Source organism: Panthera tigris, chromosome D2 (assembly GCF_018350195.1).
Source record: "Panthera tigris isolate Pti1 chromosome D2, P.tigris_Pti1_mat1.1, whole genome shotgun sequence".
Taxonomy (NCBI): Eukaryota; Metazoa; Chordata; class Mammalia; order Carnivora; family Felidae; genus Panthera; species Panthera tigris.
In genome coordinates, this window is record NC_056670.1 from 19,974,848 (window position 1) to 19,994,865 (window position 20,018).

General features: G+C 37.3%; 1 protein-coding gene across 9 annotated transcripts in view; it reads left to right on the forward strand.

The window, feature by feature from the left end:
• Nucleotides 1-19,682, forward strand: part of BICC1 (BicC family RNA binding protein 1) — a 285,342-nt gene extending 265,660 nt beyond the window's left edge. For 7 of the 9 annotated variants that reach the window (XM_042960566.1, XM_042960567.1, XM_042960568.1 and 4 more), the window contains 4 exons: nt 4,989-5,145; nt 8,893-9,053; nt 11,669-11,768; nt 16,972-19,682. In XM_042960566.1, the coding sequence (XP_042816500.1) occupies nt 4,989-5,145; nt 8,893-9,053; nt 11,669-11,768; nt 16,972-17,102 (549 nt within the window). In that variant the 3' untranslated portion in view covers nt 17,103-19,682. Of the gene's footprint in view, nt 1-2,585; nt 2,658-4,988; nt 5,146-8,892; nt 9,054-11,668; nt 11,769-14,492; nt 14,572-16,971 lie in introns of those variants that run through there. The other 2 variants (XM_042960569.1, XM_042960572.1) reach the window with 2 other exon arrangements.
• The last annotated feature ends 336 nt before the right edge of the window (nt 19,683-20,018 follow it).

Genomic DNA, 20,018 nt, shown 5'->3' on the forward strand with positions numbered 1-20,018 from the left:
GTTCAGCCAGAACACTGTAGGCTGCAAAACAATTACTGGTTAAGGGTTTCAAAATCATTAGCCATTGTAGATTGACCTTTTTTCTGCACCAATTTTCTTTGTAATAAATTAGACTGTTGAAGAATGGCAAAAGGAAATATGCAATTTTTTCATTGTTTTTTAGTGTAAAAGAAAATACTAAAAAGAACAGTCTCATGTGAATTTCATTGTCAGACTTCTATCTAGTAGCAACCTGGCAGGCTGTATATAAAGATTGAAGTTACTGTCAGCAGCTAGAACACAGGAACCATTATGAAAAATTTCGAGGTTCTACGAGGCATACTCCACTCTCTGCCATTATAGTTCTGACAGAAAATTAACATTTCCTTTTGTTGGTAGAGACCTTAAAACTGCTGTGCTAATTCTTAGGCTTTCAGTTGATACACCTATAGCCAATTCTCACGCGTGCCTTTGGCAGAGTGAAGTGTTAAGTGGTTGATCGTATTTCTCTAGTTTCAGAGATAAAATATTTTACTCAAGAAATGCTAATTCAGATGTATGCTTAAAGACCAACACTGTGTTAGTTTGAAATGATGACCATTCTAATAATGTAGTTGTCAAGTGAAGGGGCTGTGGGATGTGACACCCACCACTAATAAGATGTTCAGCTTTGATGAGTGACTTCTCTCCTCTGTACTTGTTTTCTAATTTGAGTTAATTTGAAGATGACCTGGAAGAAACCCTCCAGTACGTAGCACAGTGTGTGGTAAGTTCTCAGTAATATTTGACAGGTACTATTCTTTCAAATTGGAGAACTTTACCCTGAAGAAGACCAACCACCTGCTGAAAGTTGAGATTATGTCCAGCTAGATATGCTTTTTATTTCCAAAGGAATGCCTTGGAGTATTATATGAACACATAATGTGCTAGTAACAATTATCGTAAATCACATAATTTGTTTGTAGTTAATAAGGTGCATTTTCATCCTCAAGTTTATTCAGTCCCTACAAGCTCCCAGTGAGGAAAGAAGGGCCCTGATCAGTTAAGTGTTTTACATGAGATCATGGCAGTAGGTGTCACAGAAAAGACTTGAATTTATTTTACAAAATTTCCTTTATACTTCTCTTCCTAATGGTTTAACCCAAGAGGGTACATAGCAAAGGTGATAAGTAAATGATCTAGAACCATGTGGCCATACTTTAACAGACATAAGATTCTCTTTAGAGAGCTTGATAAAAATGAAGATACTTTCTCCAGGATCTCATTCATTAGATGGGGAGCAAAAACCAAGAATCTACATTTTCAGGAAAAGTCTAGTACAATTCTGATGCAGACACCCTTCTGGAAACACTGCTTTACAGAGATGTAACACTAGGAGGACAATGCAGAAATTATTTCAGAACTTAAAAGACTCTTCTGCTCCAGCACTTGTCAAAGGATGGATAGACCACCTTCTGTGGGCAGGGATGTGCCAGGGTCCTGACTCAGTGGCTGAGTACAGTGGCTCCTGTAGCTTTTTCTTTTGGCTATCTTGGGCTAGTCTGTTCCACCTTCCTAGTTAATATCTAGCAACCTATTCACACTGGAAGGTGGGGGAGAGGGTGTGAACACCTAGATTAGTGCATGGGCTTTCACCTTATAACCTGTTTTTGTTTATAGCCCCTTCAACAATGCTGATGAAAAGATATAACCAAGATTTCTTCGGTAATAGCATTCTATATTTTCCCTGTTGTGTAGGACTCGAACTTTTCTTCATTCATCCCAAATCCATTGAAAGGGGATGAGAGAGTCCTTTACGATAGCATGATCTGATATTATGCAGCAGTTGCTATCTGCACATGCATGCCTTTCCCTTTATTCTGCTATAGCTCAGAAGGATTAAAAACTGAGCAGTGAGGATTGCTTCTTTGGGTTAGGACATGGAGACAGGGTGGGACAGAGAAGAAAAGTAGAGAGAACTTAAAAATCTTTATTGAAGGATTGACCACCTCTCTGCTTATACATAGCACTAATATTTTGAAATTAGAAGATGACATGAAACACTTTTTTTTAACATTCTAAAGAAAACAAAACAAACCCAAATAGACAAGTAGAATGCTGATCTATGAGGAGAAGCATGTTTGTTTAGCCAGTAGGTTCTGATGGGTATGGGCCAGGGATCAAGGCTCATGGAATTTCCTGCCCTAGGAAGCTTGCTTGAGGCAAGAAGTTGATGCTCTGAGCTTCTTATTCAGATTTCTGAGAAGCTAGACTTAAGCAGTTGTTTGCAGTTTGAGGGCAGCTTTGAGAAATGAGCCTGTTCCAAAGAGCTCCTTTAGATAAGAAGCAGGCAGCTTGAGGCATTTTTTTTTTTCCACTACTCAAAAATATGACCCAATTTACTTGGTCATATACTGAGACATGAAAGGTGGAACAAAAGGCTGCTTTGACCTGCATTATCTCTGTAACATCAACAGATCTACAAAAGCTCTGGGATTTTCCTTTTCTATTTGCCACTCATCTCTGCTACATGTTCTCTAAAGCCAATAAAAACATGCCTTGAGAATCAAAGATGATTTTTAATTTCTCCACCACTAAGAGTAATGAAGTTGTCTGATTATTTTCAGTCTTACAAATCCAAGAATGGAGATGAGCTGTGCTTTGTGACACTTTGGATTAGTGAGTAGATCATGAACTAGTAGGTATCACAAGAGAACGTTTTACTTAATGGTTTTAAAATCACCATGTTTAGCCAGATCTGATATAGCTGTGTGCGTTAAGTCAGCTTAGATCTTAGATGAGTGGTTTTTTTTTAATACTCAAAGAGTTTAGATGTAGAATTTTAAATATACATATAAATACTATAATAATGATCTCATTGACGTTCTGGTAATTGCCAGTTTTGAGCATGTTCTTATTTCCCTTGCTACATTGGATTCATTTTGGTTGAAGTATGATGTTAAAGATAGTTTTAACTGAAAACACCATTCTTTGGTCTCAGGAGCTTTCCTTCCCTCTGCCCCTTCCCAAAAGTCAACAAAGGGCATCCCATAGCAAAGGGAATTAGAATTCTTTATAGATGTATAAAAAGGTAGGTATCTCTAGATTCAGTAATTCCGCAAATATTTATGGAGCATTTTCTGTGTTCCAGACACAATTTGAGGGATACAGTGCTTAAATACAGGTTCTTGGTTTCATGGATAGAACTTTCTGTTTGTTAGGTACAGAGAGATACAAAACAAACAAGAAGCCATTAGGTAATAAAAGTCCCTGATAAATAAGCAACAGAGCCTGCTTTAGAGTGGGTAGTCATAGCAGGCCTTAATGAGCAGATGGCATTCAAGCTAAGACTTAGATGACAGGAAAGGGTCAGCTTTGTGAAGATCTAGGGAAACAGTAATAGGCTTTGATCATCCTGGCATAATCATCCTGAAGTCAGAACCAGCTGGTAAGTTCATGGAGCAGAAGTTGGGTGGGAAGGGCAGTGGGAAGGGAAGACAGAGAGGCAGAGGATCAGCTAGGGAGCATCTTAGCCTGTGACAAAGTACTGGAAAAGCATTATAAGACTTTACACAGAAGGTATCATTTGTTCTAATTTGCTTTTAAAAAATCAGCCTAGTTGCTTTCTGGATAATGGATATTGGGGTGGGAGGCAAGAATAGAATAAAATGTTCATAAGGAGGCTGGCTATTGGCTACAGTTGTGGAGATGGCAAGAAGAAGGTAGATTTGGGGTATGTTAAGAGATTATAGAATTTGCTGATGAATTGTTTGTGGTGGGGGGAAGGAGGAATGAAGATGACTCAGAAGTTCGGCTTGAGCAACTGGGTGAGATGCAGGAATTCTGGGGCAGGAGTGTGTGTGGGTTTAGCTGGTGGGAATGGGTCGTCAACAATTAAATTTCAAGCATTCCAAGTTTAAAATGCCTACAAGGCAATTCCACAATTATAAATTTCAACAGAAAAGTCAAATCTGGAAGTAAAACGTTGAAAGTCATGGTTGTCATTAAGCTCTGAAAGAGGTTGAGATTATTTAATGAGCAAGTGTAGAGAGAGACAAGAAGGCATGTTAGGGCCAGCCCCAGGATAATGTGATATTTGGAGTGGTAAAGTGGAGGAGGATCCTGCAAGGCTACAGGGAGTGGGCAGAACACATGGGGAGTGTTTGAAGAAAAGGGTGTTAAAGGGGGGGCATGGCCAGAGATGAAGAAAAAAAAAAGGAGGGCATGGCCAGTTGTGGTTACGCTGCTCTGAGATTGAACGAAGTGAATTTATGGAATTGTGAAAGATCCTCTTAGAATTCCCCAACAAACAGTGCTCACTTTGGCAGCACATATACTAATTAGAATTTAATTTATCTAACAAACAGGATACTTTGAAAACCGGGGAATCCTGAATTCAAAACTCTAGATATAGTACAAAGTAGATTGCCTTTGGTTAACTAAATGAATAAATAAATGCAAATCAGTTCAAACTTTGAGATCTTTTAAATTTTTATTTGGGGGAATTAGAAATATTTCCAGGTATTTGTAATTTATTAGAAAGACCATATAATTGTTTGGATGAGGGTAACACGGAAGAAATGCCAACCCTCTCTCCACTCTGACTCTAGTAGCCTGGGAGCTGTATACTTGTTAGAGCATTAGGTCTAGGCACACCGCCTCCCATGTGTCCTTTTTGGGTGACACAAGGCAGAGAATCTCTGCTCTACCAGATGGAAGACTTACTGTGTGGTTCTCCATAGTAGGGAGGAATCTCAGTATCCATTGCTCCAAATCTTATAGGACTCAGTCTTTGTGCTGGGGGCTCTCATAATGAAGGAGGAGTGAATGAATACTGTGTATATTACCAGGTGTCCTTGGTGGCTGGAGGATAGAAGGCCTATAGACAGATGGCATGGCCTCTTCCTGAGAATCAGCAGTGGTGAACAATAGAAGTAAATGGTGGTGGTGTAACGTGCATTCTTTTCTCCTCAAAGCTCAGGATACCTACCTTATTAAATATTTCCTCATCTGGCTTTGATTGTCTACAGGGTTCGTCAGTGTCCCTCTCGAGGTCCAACAGTCGTGAACACTTGGGAAGTGGAGGTGAATCTGATAACTGGAGAGACCGAAATGGAATAGGACCCACAAGTCCTAGTGAATTTGCCGCTTCTATTGGCAGCCCCAAACGTAAACAGAACAAATCAAGTGAGCTTTGACTTTTCACAATACTTTTAGATGTAATCAGTCTGGAATTTGTCCATTTGATTTAGGGTGATGCTCAAATATAAACTCTGAACCCCATGCCTTCAAGTATTTGGCATCACATGCCACCTTCTCTATGAAGCCTTCCTTATTTTTCCAGGTGAAGCAGATGGTGGAGTTCTCTGTTTCCACTGCATTTTGTCTGTGCTTTCACTTAGCACTTGTCACACTCATTCTTGTTATACCTGTGGATAATTTGAGCTCTACAAGCTAGGAACCATAGTTATCTATTCAGTAAAAACTTACAAACTGCCCGTGTGCCGAGCATTGTTAGGCAGAGGCTTATTTGTTATTTCTTCCCAAATATCTAGCAGTTCTGACACAGATAGGCATTCAGTAAATGTTTGTTGAGTGAATGTATGGATGAGTCATGCTCCCACAAACATCCAGATGATAAGGAAAAGACAGGGATGTAAAGGAGTTGAGCCAAATGAGATCAAATTAGCATCTTGGAAAATAAAGTCTGCCCAGTGGGTAGCAACTAAAGGTGAAGAGCAAGTTTTAATTTTTTAAAATGACAATATGTAGCCAGGTTGGCATAAATAGGAAGAAAAAGTTTAAAGCATACAGGTTCTGGCTTTGAACAAATGTGATGAAGACTCAGCATGCATCTATTGGTTTTGTCTGTAACAGCTCTCACACTTCTGGGCTGTATAAATAGGTAAGCAGACAAGAATTGACAATAGTAATCACAAGATATTCCCCTAATGGCCTTTTTCAGGGTTTTTGATGAATTTGGGATCCTGAAACATAGTTTGGAGTATTTGAAGAATACTTGAAGAAAGGCAATCTAAGTGAGTGTAGTGGACACTTGGCAACAGTCAGTTGTTGCCATCAATTAGGTTGGCCATTTTTTCAAGAGTCTCCAATTTGAAAAGGCCAGTCATGGTGTCAGCCAGCTCTAAAAAAAAAAACACATTCCAAGTGTATTATCAGTAGTAGCCAGGAAACTTGTGTGGGCAGGGCACCTCACCACTGACAAGAGCATGGAGCTGTGAGGCAGGCTGGTGCCAGGTGCAGATCTAGGGGTGGAAATAATCTCTGTTCTGTGGCTCAATATAAATTCGTTTTGTGCTTCTTTTTCAGTCTTTATCTCCTTTCCCTTCACTTAACACTGGATAATTAAAATTGACTGTACAACTTAGCTGCATTGCAGTTAAGTTCAGGATGAGAGTTAAGATAGGGAACTCATTAATAAAAAGGAATGATTAAGGAAAAACAGGTGTTTGGCTTTTGTGAGATGCTTTAAAAACATAAGGAGTTTAAAAGAGATTATAAAAACTATAAATAGTTATGATAAAAAGAAATATAAGGGAAATTATGTGTCATAATAAATATCACTAAGAACATTTAATTTTGAAACCTCTGTTTTTTCCCCAGTTTTACTAACATATTTGCTTAACCCAACATATGTAAAATATTATTTAAACATGTAATCAATGTAAAGACATTTTTATGAGATATTTTACATTCTTTTTTGTACTAAGTTTTTAAAATCTGGTACGAATAGATTTTATAATCTTGCAGAACATTTTAATTCCCACTACCCACATTTCAGGCATTCAGTAGCCACATGTGGCCAGTGGTTACTGTATTGAAGACCACAGTTGTAGATGATTTTTCATGACATCCTTTTCAAAGTTAACAATGTCTAGGTTTTTCTCAGAGCCTGTTAACAGTTGTACCATTGTGATTCTCAGTAGCTCCCTCTTCTGTTCTCAAAGAGGGTAAATTTATTGTTTAAACAGTAAATTATATGGTTAGCCTTTCAGTAGCCTTCATCTTGTCAACTCCAGTGGTTACTCCCATGTGCTCTTTGCATTCTTGCTTTGTGTCAACCTCGAGCCAATACCTCACTGGGTTGATGACTTTGGGTCTTCCCTTTAAATGGTGGAACGCTCCAGGGCTTGGTCCTAGGTTCTTTCATCTACACTTTCTCCCCACAAAAGATAAAACATCTGTTTTTTAATGTATATTTTTAAATTTTTGTTTTTATTATTTTTTTATTATTTTTGAAGGAGAGAGATAGAGCGTGAATAGGGGAGGGACAGAGTGAGAGGGAGACAGAAGATCTGAAGCGGGCTCTGTGCTGACAGGCACTGTGCAGACAGCCTGACCTGGGGGCTCCACAAACTGCCAGATAATGACCTGAGCCAAAGTCCTATGCTTAACTGACTGAGCCACTCAGGCATCCCTTAAATTTTTATTTTAGGTAGGCTCCACACCAAATGTGGGGCTTGAATTCTACCCAGAGATCAAGAGTTGCATGGTGCACAGACTGAGCCAGCCAGGCACCCCTAAAACACCTATTTTTAAGAGAAAGAGAAACTTGATCAGGAAATTCCTTCCCCTTGAAATATAGAAAGTATATGTACTGTCATTTGGGAAATGAAATGACCAGAGAAGGTGATTAGTGGCAAACAAAACAATCTAGAACAGGATTCTTAGATCTGGAGAATGCATTGGCCCGAGGAGATAAGATGTATCTGATTAGCTAGGTGAGCATCCTCTGCCCTCATCAACCTTGGAATCATTCCTGCAGCTGCAACTTTGGTATAAGGGGAAGAATTCCCACATGGATAAGAGCTAGTTGTTGGTCAGGGAAGTAGGGATAGCTGCAGGGCTCTACTGGGCTCTCCAAAGCAGCTCTGAGAGAGTGTTTCAAATATTCAATATTTGGTCAAGTACTTGGTATGACTCACCAGTCCATCACCCAGCAGTGAGTGTTATTGGGTCTGAGCACCACAGACAATGTGGAGAAATCTTTGCCCTCCAAATCAATGATGGAGGCAAGGTTAAGTCTAGTTTTGCTGTCTTAGAATTTTTTTCAGTAGACAGATTCATTTTTTTTTTATTTATTTTTCAATATATGAAATATATCATCAAATTGGTTTCCATACAACACCCAGTGCTCATCCCAAAAGGTGCCCTCCTCAATACCCATCACCCACCCTCCCCTCCCTCCCACCCCCCATCCACCCTCAGTTTGTTCTCAGGGTTTTTTTTGTTTTTTTTTTTTAATTTTTTTTTATTTTTTAATATATGAAATTTACTGTCAAATTGGTTTCCATACAACACCCAGTGCTCAGATTCATTTCTGTCATAATCCAGAAACTCCAGCGCCATTCTTAAACTTTGCATTTGCTCTTAATTTTGGAAGCGCTCTGTTTTGTGAACTCACTGCCTAATTATATTTTTGTAAGGGATGAGATTTACACGTTGCAATATCCTGCAATTCCTTTGACCACAGGAAAACACAAGTGTGAACACAGAGGGCTATCCTGCTTTCCAAAAGGAGCCTGGACTCACAGTAACTTCCCATACCTTTATTGTATCCTGGGGATCTTTCTTCCAATTTCTCATTTAATTCACATCAAATCAATTATGAAGAGCAAATGTTTCTGAATGCTCAGGAGAATATGATTAATGATTATTAACTACAGAGGTACTGTTGGTGAATTGCTGCCTCCCAAGTGTAACATTTTAATGGCAAGAGCCTCTCTAAAGCAATAACCAGCATTTCATTAATGAAAAGCCAATGTTTCAGTAAGGAATTACAGTATTTCTGCAATTACTGCTCTATTCAGTCTAACAGTGAAATCTAAAATATTTGAGTGATTAAAATTTTTAATTAAACTGTGTTGTCTCTGGGCATTTTCACTTGAAGCCTGCCTCTCCTTTGTCTTTCAGCGGAGCACTATCTCAGCAGTAGCAATTATATGGACTGCATTTCTTCACTGACAGGAAGCAATGGCTGTAACTTGAACAGCTCTTTCAAAGGCTCTGACCTCCCTGAGCTCTTTAGCAAACTGGGCCTGGGCAAATACACAGATGTCTTCCAGCAACAAGAGGTCAGTCATTATTTATTTACTTTCCTGGGCATCTTTGTTTTGGTTGTGTGTATGACTACTTCTAGAATGAAATGGCTTACTGACCTATGGCTGTGCTTTCACTGAGCACTTATTAAAGCCTCATAACTTGTTTCCACTGCTAAGAAAAATGTCATCTCATTTCTTATTTATTTAGTGCAACTAGTAAACACAGGTTAGCAGAAATATAGAAAATTGTGTTTCCAAAAACACACCTCCACTAGTTTTAGCTAAAATACCCAATCGGTGTATTGATTCATGGGAACGTTTGATTCATGACTCCCCTAACAGCAAAATCTGTATTTAAGATTATTTCACTGTTTAATCTGTATTATCTTTATTTGTGGTTCTTAAATAACAGCATCTGAAATAAATATCCGTGGTTGTTTTTGACCCCATCCTAGTCATGTTACCGAATCTGTTCTCACAAAATAGAATGTGCTTTTTATATATGTTAATTTATTCATTAATTTACTGTTTGGGTTTTGCCTGAACTGAGACAGAAATAAGATGTTTTCTGAAACATCACTACCATGGATTTTGACCAAACTGATCAGCCAAATTATTATGCACTGACTTAAAGAGAAGAGCGCCTGAACACGATTCTTTCTAATAATGTTGTCATTATTGCTAGGGCATAGCTAACCCAGTGCAACATAAAATTAGAACACTTCAATAAATGTATGTATTTTTCAAGTCCAGACATGGTTTTTAAGTTTCATTCCAGTTTGGCTTACTTCATGTTAGAGAACATCTGATTAAATCCATAATTCCCAAGCATGTATCTCTCAAAAAGAATCTAAGGTTAGGCCTTTGTATCATAAATTTAATGTATTGCCCATGGTTCAATAACTTATTAAGTGTAATTGCTGAACCTTGTTTTTTAACACCAAACACAAAAAAAGGTTGTCATCTGTGTATTGGATTTCAGTGTATTGATTTCATTGTCTTTTCCCGAAATCTGAATTAGTGTTCATTTAACTGAGGATTTTCTAAGTTGCACTCATCAGTGTGTTAAAAAATTGCATTTACGTATTTAGCTTTGCTGGTTAGACAAGTGTAGCTGATCGAGAAGCTCAAGGACAGAAGTATTTTAATTAGTCCAGAAAAAGAAGGTTTTGAAGTAAAAGACTGGGTGTTATTCAGTGATATTCTGGATTTTTTAAAATTTATATTTATTTCTTATTTGAAGAAGCATAGAAATAAATATATTAAATGTACTTCTTATTGAATTAATCTAAGAAGGAAGAAAACATAATATAAAGCCAGACTGCCTTTATCTAATATTTATTCACTACAGCAGGGGTCAGCAAACTGTAGCCTGCAAACCTGCCTTTGTTAATAAAGTTTTATTGAAACACAGCCACACATTCATTTACATATTGTCATATTGTCTATGGCTGTTTTTGAGCTAAAACAGCAGTGTCAAATAGTTGCAACAGAGATAGTATGGCCCACTAAACCCAAAATATTTCATCTCTGGCACTTTAAAAAGAAGGGATCCCTAAAATAAAGAATATATATTTAATAGAATTTCTAAAAGCATATCTTTAGACATGATAAATGAAAAGGTTTTCCAAGATCTGGATGTACTTTCCAAAATGAAAACAGAAAATCTCAAATTAATTTCTATATCATTTGAATGAAAAGTATAAAATTCGGTTCTGTTTCCTTCATGTAGGATATTCTCTAATACTCAGATACGACTTAAAAAGAATTTCTTAAGTGAGTTTGTGGGATTTAGTTTACTATAAGCAGGTTGAAGATTTGTTTAGCCGCTTTCACAGATGATATGTCTAAATACATAATTACTAACCATAACTGCCAGTTATTCACCACTGTGGTGAGCCCACTGCTTTATCTCTGCGATCATACTTCATGCCCACTACAGCCCTGCAGCATCCAGTATGTCAGCCCTGAGTGCCCACAACTACTAACAGCAGAGGCAGAATAGAGAGCCAAATCTCTCTGGCTTCAGAGCCTATTACCTTTCTTCAAAGGAAGGGTGGGATCCTTGGGCTTCCTCCCTTCACAATTTGTTGCTGATGCCAGAGTGTGCAATTATATACCAATATATACTTGTAGGCCACTTTCAGAGATAACATGCTGGACCGAGTCAAGTGAATCATGGGTCTGATGTAGTCTGGGAATTCTTCTACCATTCTTATGTAGAACACAATGGAGGATAGCATTTATGGTATTATTCAGTTTCTTTTTATAGAACTACACTTAATTCAGAATCCAAAGCTAAGAAATGTTTTCTATCTTCTGGACAGGCATGTATTCTTTTATCAGTTCACAAAACCTGTGGAATTTGTGTTTCCCTTTTTGCTCTGGCTGCCAGGATGCTAAGACCTAACGTTTTAATCTTAACTGCAATAAATAACTGGCTTAGACTAAGTCTCCTACTAGAATCATTACTTTCATTTCACCACCTTTATTGTCTCTTGTCCCCTAGATTTGTGACACCATCATTCTTTTTTGGAAGTAGGCAGAGCATAATTAGAAAATGAAAGATGTGTAGTAATGAGTTGAACTTTTAATGCACAAAAATAAGTACTTAATATATTGGTTATACATTACTTTTTCACCCACAGATCGATCTGCAGACATTCCTCACTCTCACAGATCAGGATCTGAAGGAGCTGGGAATTACGACTTTTGGTGCCAGGAGGAAAATGCTGCTTGCAATCTCAGGTGAATATAAATGCTCATACTCCTATTTTAAAATCTGAATAACCTCTGCCAGTAGCCTCAGCCACTGGGGCTGGTTCTGTCCATCAACCACTTGCTTACTATGCTGGCACCTTGTGGTTGTGGTTCTAGAGTGTTTTCCCACTAACATTGTGACAAATGCCTAGAACATCCCTACTCCTTCCTCAAGGCATTGCCTGAAAGCCTGCCTTGACAATGTCGTTCTTTAAAACAGATCTCTTCAGAAAGACCGAATCAAAGTTGCCCTTTGCAGAACATAAGAATGGGGGAGAAGTTGAATTCTCCTTTCTGTGGTTGTGTTAAGCAAGTATGATTGGACTAATGAATAATTATTCTGGATTGGCTGTCATGTTTCAAATGCATGTATCCTTGCATACCAGCTAAGATAATTGCACCAGAGAAGGAATGATTCTTGGTATAGCTGGAATCTAGTAGTATTGTCTTAGTGCTTTTAAGTTTTTCCCAAACTTTTAATAGAATTTGTGAGACACAGAAAGGTATGGAATCCTGAATGTAGTCACAGAGTGAAGGAAAATAATGAAGGAAAATAATGTCCCAGACCACTTTTTTTGGTGCACTTATTGCATATTCTAGGTATTAGAAAATGCTTTATGTGTATTTACTGGGTATCTTCCATTTATGAGGAATTGAGCTGCATGATAAGTACATAACCATGTACTTCCAAATGGTATATAGAAAAATATGACAGAAATTTTAGGGGCAAAAAATGAGGTTACTTTTTGAAGAAGTTCTGATAAAGTTCATTAACGTCAATGTTATATATGTACCAGTTTCTCAAAAAGAGAGACACCAAGGGCAGAAGCCAAGTGTCAGGTGTGGTGGGAAAATGACTTTGCCTTTTCAAAACATTGATTTTGCAGGCTATGCCTTTGTGAAGCCAACAGTGGCATCTAACCAAGTGCAAATCCTTTCCAAACAATATTCACTAATCAGATCAGCAAATAAAATGGAAACCACTGGTTTTCCATTTTATTTTAGCAGGAGACTGCATCCCCCTCCCAACTCCACAAGAAAATCTTATATATAGACCTAATACCTAAAGCGGATATAAGCAGAACAGCTTTGAAATAAAGGTGGAAATTCAGCCATTGGGCAGCCTGTTAGGCTCCTTCATGGGTAGAGTTCTACACGCATCAGTTTGATGAGTCTTCTTCCATCCTTCTTCCAACCAAGTGGTTGCATTAATGGAACTCCACAGGGAAGATGCTTTTTCTTGTTAATAAGATTAGCTTGGTAGAGTGGAAAGAGCACTGTATTCAGATAAAGAGATATGGGCTTTCCTCTGCCAAGTCATTAGTCCTTGGGTGAGTTTCCAAACCTCTTTTGGTTTTGGTTTCTTAAGCATTAAGGTGGATTGGAATAGATGACTGTGTAAGGTTACCTTCCATTTCTGAGGTCTGTCCTTCCCCATGGTATGTCATCAGATGTAGTGGAAATAAACTACAGTTTTAACAGTGTATGGTTATTAGCAGTATATTCTCTTGTTCTTTCTTTTTTTACTACCTCTAGCAATAGGATAGTTTTCAACTTGTTTATAACTCAGCCTTAAAGTGCTATTTCTAGACCCAAATTAACTTTATATATGTTCACATTCTTTTATTAATTAAAAAAATAACTACTTGAAATTTAATTAACTCACATAATCACCAAGCCTGTAGTGTTAAAATATGCTTGTGGGCCAACACATTTATACCGGGAAAGTATCTGTTCTAGAATTTGGTAATTTTTCATTAGAGATTTATGGAATGTCAGAGACCATATAATGAAAATTCTTTCTTTGTGCACCCAAACTTTGTAAAGCCTCCAGCAACAGGCAGATCTCTTTAAATCATCAGGATCTTTATTCTGGAACACATTTGTGATGTATTTCAGGTGGGTTTGGGGGAGTAGAGTTGGAAAGGAGGGGTTTTGAAGCTTCTTTAAAATTTTTTTTTTCTCCAGTCATTCTCTGTGTGGTTCTGTTGAGATTGCATACTATTTCTTTAGACCACCTCTCTCAATGGGGTTCACAGGTCTTCTTGCTTTTAAAGGGAATTAGAGGCTTTGAATAGATGTCTTATGAATGTCCTGCACAGTGTGAAGTACTTGATTATTTTAAGGATGATTTTGCCTTACTTTGTTGAGTCCATCTGTTTGAACCTGGTAAATTGTTTTCTCTGCAAGTAATAAGTTTTTATTGAGAAACCCTTCATCAAAAGCCTTCTTTTTCCAGTTCAGCTCATCTGACCACAAAGGCATCCATTTCTAGTCTCAGAAAATTCCATTTCCAGGGGTGGATGCAGGGTAGCTGGGCAGCTTTTACTCACGTTTGTCTTGTGGTTACATAGTTTGGTTAGGTACAGAGTTTGTTCAAAATTCCTTTTAAAGATTTTATAGGTTTTTAATCTGTGATCAGGGTTGTTCTTTCAGTATAGGTTTTATTCTGTTTTTAATCTTGGGCCAGAAGACATTTCTTTTAATGTCATAGAAGGAGATGAGATTTATCTCTAGTATAGATGGATCAGAGAAAAAAATGATCTTTTTTTTCAAATCTGTGATTTTTTTGAAAATTCTTTGATTTTTCTCAGTATTTTAGTGAGTGATTAAATTGTACAGGGACAAAGTAAAAGGAACTTTAACATCCTATTGACAAGCTTCCCACCACGGCCTCAGGTAGATCTAACATTTCCCGACCTATTCTTTTAGTTTGTGACTCTGTTCAGACCCGCAACAAGATCCTGAGAGCTGCCAGGATTGTGTGAACCTTGGAATTTCAAAGAAAAAGGTTGGTATTTTCCCAAACTATCTCTTAGGCTTACTTGAAAAAAAATCAGGAGGGAGTTTACTTTTTAATGTAAAAAACAACAACAAAAATAAAGTCTCTTCAGTAGGACTTGATCTTTGATAGTCTCTCTAGTAGATTTATCTCTGCTTCACATTTGGAAATATACACCTTAGAAATTATATCTTTAGGGAATGGCCGAATTCCTTCATGATCATTTTATTCTCTCAAAAATCTAGTTGATGTGACTTTTCAGAATAAAGTTTTCAATGTCTTTTTAAAAAATGTGTATGTCTTCAGTGGCCCAATTTCTTCAATTGTGCATGTTAAGTATGCTAGGGTAGATGCATTCCTATTCCTTCTCTATAGCATGGGAATGTTCTCCTGATTCATGCATTACTCTCTCAGGAGAAAATGAAGGCCAAGACAGTCTTCTTACTAGAAGGTGGATAAAACTTTCACAGGCTGTGTGCTTAATGGGATTCATTTATTCTTAACTTTCCTACAGTTGCCTTTAAATATATTAAATTCTGTCTTGATTTATGAATTTCTGTTTGTTTTTTAAAAACAATACATGTGTTCAGCTTTTAGTAGGAATGTCATTGCTACAGTGTTTTTGCAGAAATTTGAAACAATAGCCATCTATAAGCATGCATGCATGCGTATATCTTGCTTATAAAGATACCTTCCTTGCTGTTCCAGAGTTTTAAAGCTATGTTATTCTATTTAAAAAATAAATTTAGTATAGTAAAATATGAAGTGCAGCTCTGTTATCTGGCATACCTGAAACTACCAAGTTTTCAGATTTGTATTCCTAATGCCTTGGTTGGTCTTTTCTACTCGATGGATGGATCACTGGAGCTCAGGGCCCAGAGCACAGCATTTGCATAGGCAGGCAGAGTTTCAGCCTGTCACTTGACAGCTGTGTGGATAGGTTACTCTTGTCTATTTTGAAAACTCAGTTTTCGTGTCTAAAATGGAGAATGGTAATATCATTTATTCCTTAAGGAGGACTTAAATGGGACAAAACAAATTGTAAAGTGCTTGTTGTTACAATCGCTACTAAATTACTTATTTTTCTTCTCCACTAAGACCTAACTGTGAACAAAAGATATCTCCACTCGTGCATCACCTCAGTGGGGCAGATGTTAACATTTTGGAAGGCAGTGGGGTGAAGTGTTAGGGTGTTGGTTCATGTTCCAGAACTCAGGAGATAAGTGCACATCTGGCCATATGGCTGTCCTTAGCCACCCGTGACTGCTCTGCAACTTGAGTCTGTTGTTTTCAGCTCCAGCACTAATGTAGTCATAGCTTATGCAACCTCAGAATTGGAAAAGGAGATTGTGTGTGTGTGTGGTTAAAAAAGTTTGAGTACTGTGCAAATGCACATGCTGAACCACTGGCTCCACCCCCTCAAAAAAAAAAAAAAGACAACTTTAAGCACATCAACTATATAATCCCATTATTTGATACTTGCGTTTGGTGGCTGTCAGAACCCTAATATCCAGAGTTTGACAGTTCTCTTTATTAGCAAGAGTTACATTGGTTTATTTGAGGATTTGTAAGTATATGTGGTAGAGGGTGGGGAGGAGTGATGTTGCATAGGGATAAACAAGATGGGCTGCCTCTGTTAATTTTTTACCTTTCTGATTAACAGTTTCTATTTGACAAAAGACAAAGTAAACTTTTTTTCTAAGTACTCTGGTTTCTTTACAATTAAAATAAAGCATCTTAGTTTTTCCTCAGAATTTGGATTCAACTGTTAGTATTTTTACTAAGTTGATTATTATATTCAAAGAAAACTGCTGCTGATAGACTTCTTCATATAACTCTTTCTGACCCAAGGAGCAGAGGCATCAGTGGAGCCACTGGGCTGTGGCTTAACACTTCAGCGTGCTCCTCCATTATTTTCTTGTTTGTGTGTGAGGTCTTCTTTTCATGTCTGACTTCAATAATCTAGTGATGGCTGTGTTTCACATGGATGAGTTCAATAGCTGTAATAATTTTCTGTGTTGTTGGTAATACATTCTCTCTCATGCCTTTCACCAGCTTTGATGGGCCCCTCCCTTTGCCTCTGAAATGACATTTGGGATAGTTCAAACTGTTCAATTTGTATATATGGAGTACAGAGGGTTCTGAGAATGACATATCTCCCAGATAGTTTACAAACTGCAGTAAAAATGATTTCCTGTCCTTGGTTCTCCTGCTACCAAAATGCTGTATTTAATATCAGACCTTCTAGCAATTTCAGAAATGTTTTGACCAGCAACTAAAACTTTTCCTTTTGATACTAGATTTGACTTCCCCTCCAAAACCCTACTGTCACCATTTTCTGAGCTCTACTGCCATGTCCCGTTGAGCTTCTCCATTGATCTCCTAACAATTCTCCCTTTTTCTTCCTAGAACTGAATAAAAATCGAAGAAAGCTTTTTGAACCACCAACTGCACGCACCTCTTTCCTGGAAGGCGGAGCAAGTGGGAGGCTACCCCGTCAGTATCACTCAGATGTTGCTAGTGTCAGTGGCCGCTGGTAGCAGTACGGTACCTCCAGGTACACACCGCCACCTCTGTCGAGTTGGACACAGGAGATCTGTGAACTGCCTTCACTGCACACCGTCCTCAGTACTCTGGGTGTCTGGTATCAGGACCAAAGCATCTTATTCACACCTGAACTTTGTGCCAAAAAGGAAGAAAAGAGAGGAGATGATCTTATGGCATCATACAGACTGCCACACTTGGATGCCTTTTTTTTTAATGGCAATTGGACAGAATTTGCAATTTGAGGGTAGGGCTTTATTTCCTATTTTTATTTACCTAAATAACATATGCACTGATTTTTTACTTAAAATGAAGGATTAATTGACATCTGGAATACCAGAAAACATAGAGGTTCTTTTGTTTGCTTGTTTTGTTTAGGCATTTGGGGATTTTAAAAAATAATCAAAATGGAATTTTCTGGTACTGCTTTAAAATAATTATTGAGGTCTTTCAGCACTTTACACTTTCTAATTTCTTGTCCTGTGGAAATTATCCCTCTTTCTCTCATTTTCATGTCACCTGATGTATTGGTACAAATCAGATTTAGTCATATTTTTCTGACTGTAAAATTTTTATTTGAAATGGTACTGGATTATTAGTTTTATGCTGAGTATTCTGTGACTTTGGGAAATGCAAGTGACTCCACTTGGTTCTGGACCAGTTCTGTTCATTGATGTCAGCATCCTAGAAACAATTAGCAATGAACCTATTTCACGTAACAGGTGCAAAGAAAGACCAAGTGAACTTTGCAATATTAACCCTTTGCAGTCATCATATTTAGCTGCTGCCTGTATTGCTAAAATGATTTTAATGGTTGTCTGAAGGCAAAGGGCTATTCTTTAGTATACTGCCACTAAAGGACACTTATTTATATCAAACTTTTATTTTTAGATGTTATAAGCATACAGTACATAACTGATTAAATTGATATCTACTAGAGATTTATGGTAGAGAATGGACGGCATTCAATAACTGGAGCCCTAGATTGTCACTTTATTTAAAAAAGACAAATAATCATCTGACAAGACAGCACTGTTGCCATTAAGAGGAGAAATAAATTGCTATCCTTATCATGTACATATTAGCTGTGCTCCATATGGTCCCAGGACTTTCTAAAATCATATCTGTCTGCTTGAAGTAGACTTGTGTTTGTTGAGAACAGAAAGGCTTTATTTAAGTTTCCAGGGTGACAGTTTATAAAAACAGCTGAGTTCCAAAGGAAAGCAAAAAGTAAAAAAAAAAAAAAAAAAAAAAAAAAAAAGACTGTTTTCTAAGTGGCTAGACTCATTGTTACTATCTTATACTGTGAAAGTCCAAGAAATCAGGCAACATTGTTTCTTAGGTCTTTTCAGACATCTTATTGTAGATGAATGAAAGGTTTTCAATCCATGAAGAAAATCGCCAAGTGCCTCTCCTTTCTTCAAAGCAATATTATTTCCAAGTGTATTAATTTGTTGGAAAATTTTCCCATAGGAAATGTTGTGAATTACCTGTACTGTAATGACTTATTTATGTTCAGTATTCAAGACTTTCTCCATGGACATAAACCACTGTCGTATATTCTCCGCAGAAGGCATTACATAAGCGTACATAATTGACGACTTTCATACAAATGTGGGATCAGACAGATTCACCAGACATTTTTCCATGACTAAGTCTTACCATTAAAGTAAGAAAAAGAGTTGAAGAGAAGTTTTGCACACAGAAAAATTTTCACCTTAAAAAATAATATTGGTAACCTAGAAGGTATAGATAATGGGCCTGTCATAAAATTATGTCAGTTACATTACCAAGGGGATGCCCATTTCTAAACTAAATCTTACGTGCTTAAGTATAAGAACTAAGTTGCTCCTTTTGCAAGTACAACAGAATCACCCTGTGCAACATGTCGCTCCCTGCCTTACATGGCTATATGAACACATCATGCCACACATTCAGCACAGGGTAGGAATTCAGACTTGTTTTCTATTGAACAACTCAGTGCCTTAAATTTTACTTAATAAGAGCTTCCAAAAAAAAAAAAACCTAATGATTTAGAGCTCTTTCCCAAGCTCTCTATCATGCAGTTGCAACAGAGGAAGATGGAATGAATTTGCAATATTAAGTCAATACAGGTTTTATGAACAGTGCTTTGATGCTATGCCAAAGAGAAAACTGTCCCAATTAAACTAGATTAAATAGGGTGGCTAAAAATAAACAAAAACACTGGAAATTACTTTTCTCACTTTCTCTTGATGCAATGAAGGGAATATGACACTACAGTCTATGGTGTTGTCAGTGTTATATGATGCACAAAATATTTGGATTATTTGAATAAATGTTAGTTTTTAATCAATCTGTGCCTTAATAGTGACCGGTTATCTGTAAATAGAGAACAGATACAGATTGTATTTTTGTGTGGGTTTTTGTCCTTTTAGTGATTTTTTTTAATGACAGATGGAATTAAGCATTGAAAATGGGAATTTTTTCTAAAGTAATCAATTGTTATATGAAAAATAAATTTATATAACCCCTTTGTATTGCCCTTGCTAGATGAAATGTGTCTTTCTTTAGAAAAAAAAATCTTTATGCATAAACCTTATGCCTGTCTTTGTTTTCTAAGAAAGCTTTTGTTTTTTCCCATTTTCAGCAGGATTGAAAGATGTTTCTGCAGTAGAATTGAGTTTGCATTTTCTCTCCTGTTGTTTTGCGTTAACTATCCTCATTTTCAACCAGAAGCTAAGGTACTTTATTTTAGCCAGGGAGTCCAGGACCAGTAATCAATCATTGTTTCTCTGGCCACCCATACGTATATACAAAAAGAGTAAGATTACAGAACAGATTTTATTATTGTTCTTCTTTGTTTTATAAAGAGTCAAATATCTGACCACTGTGACAATCTCATCCATCAGGAGAGGAGCTCCTTCCTAAAG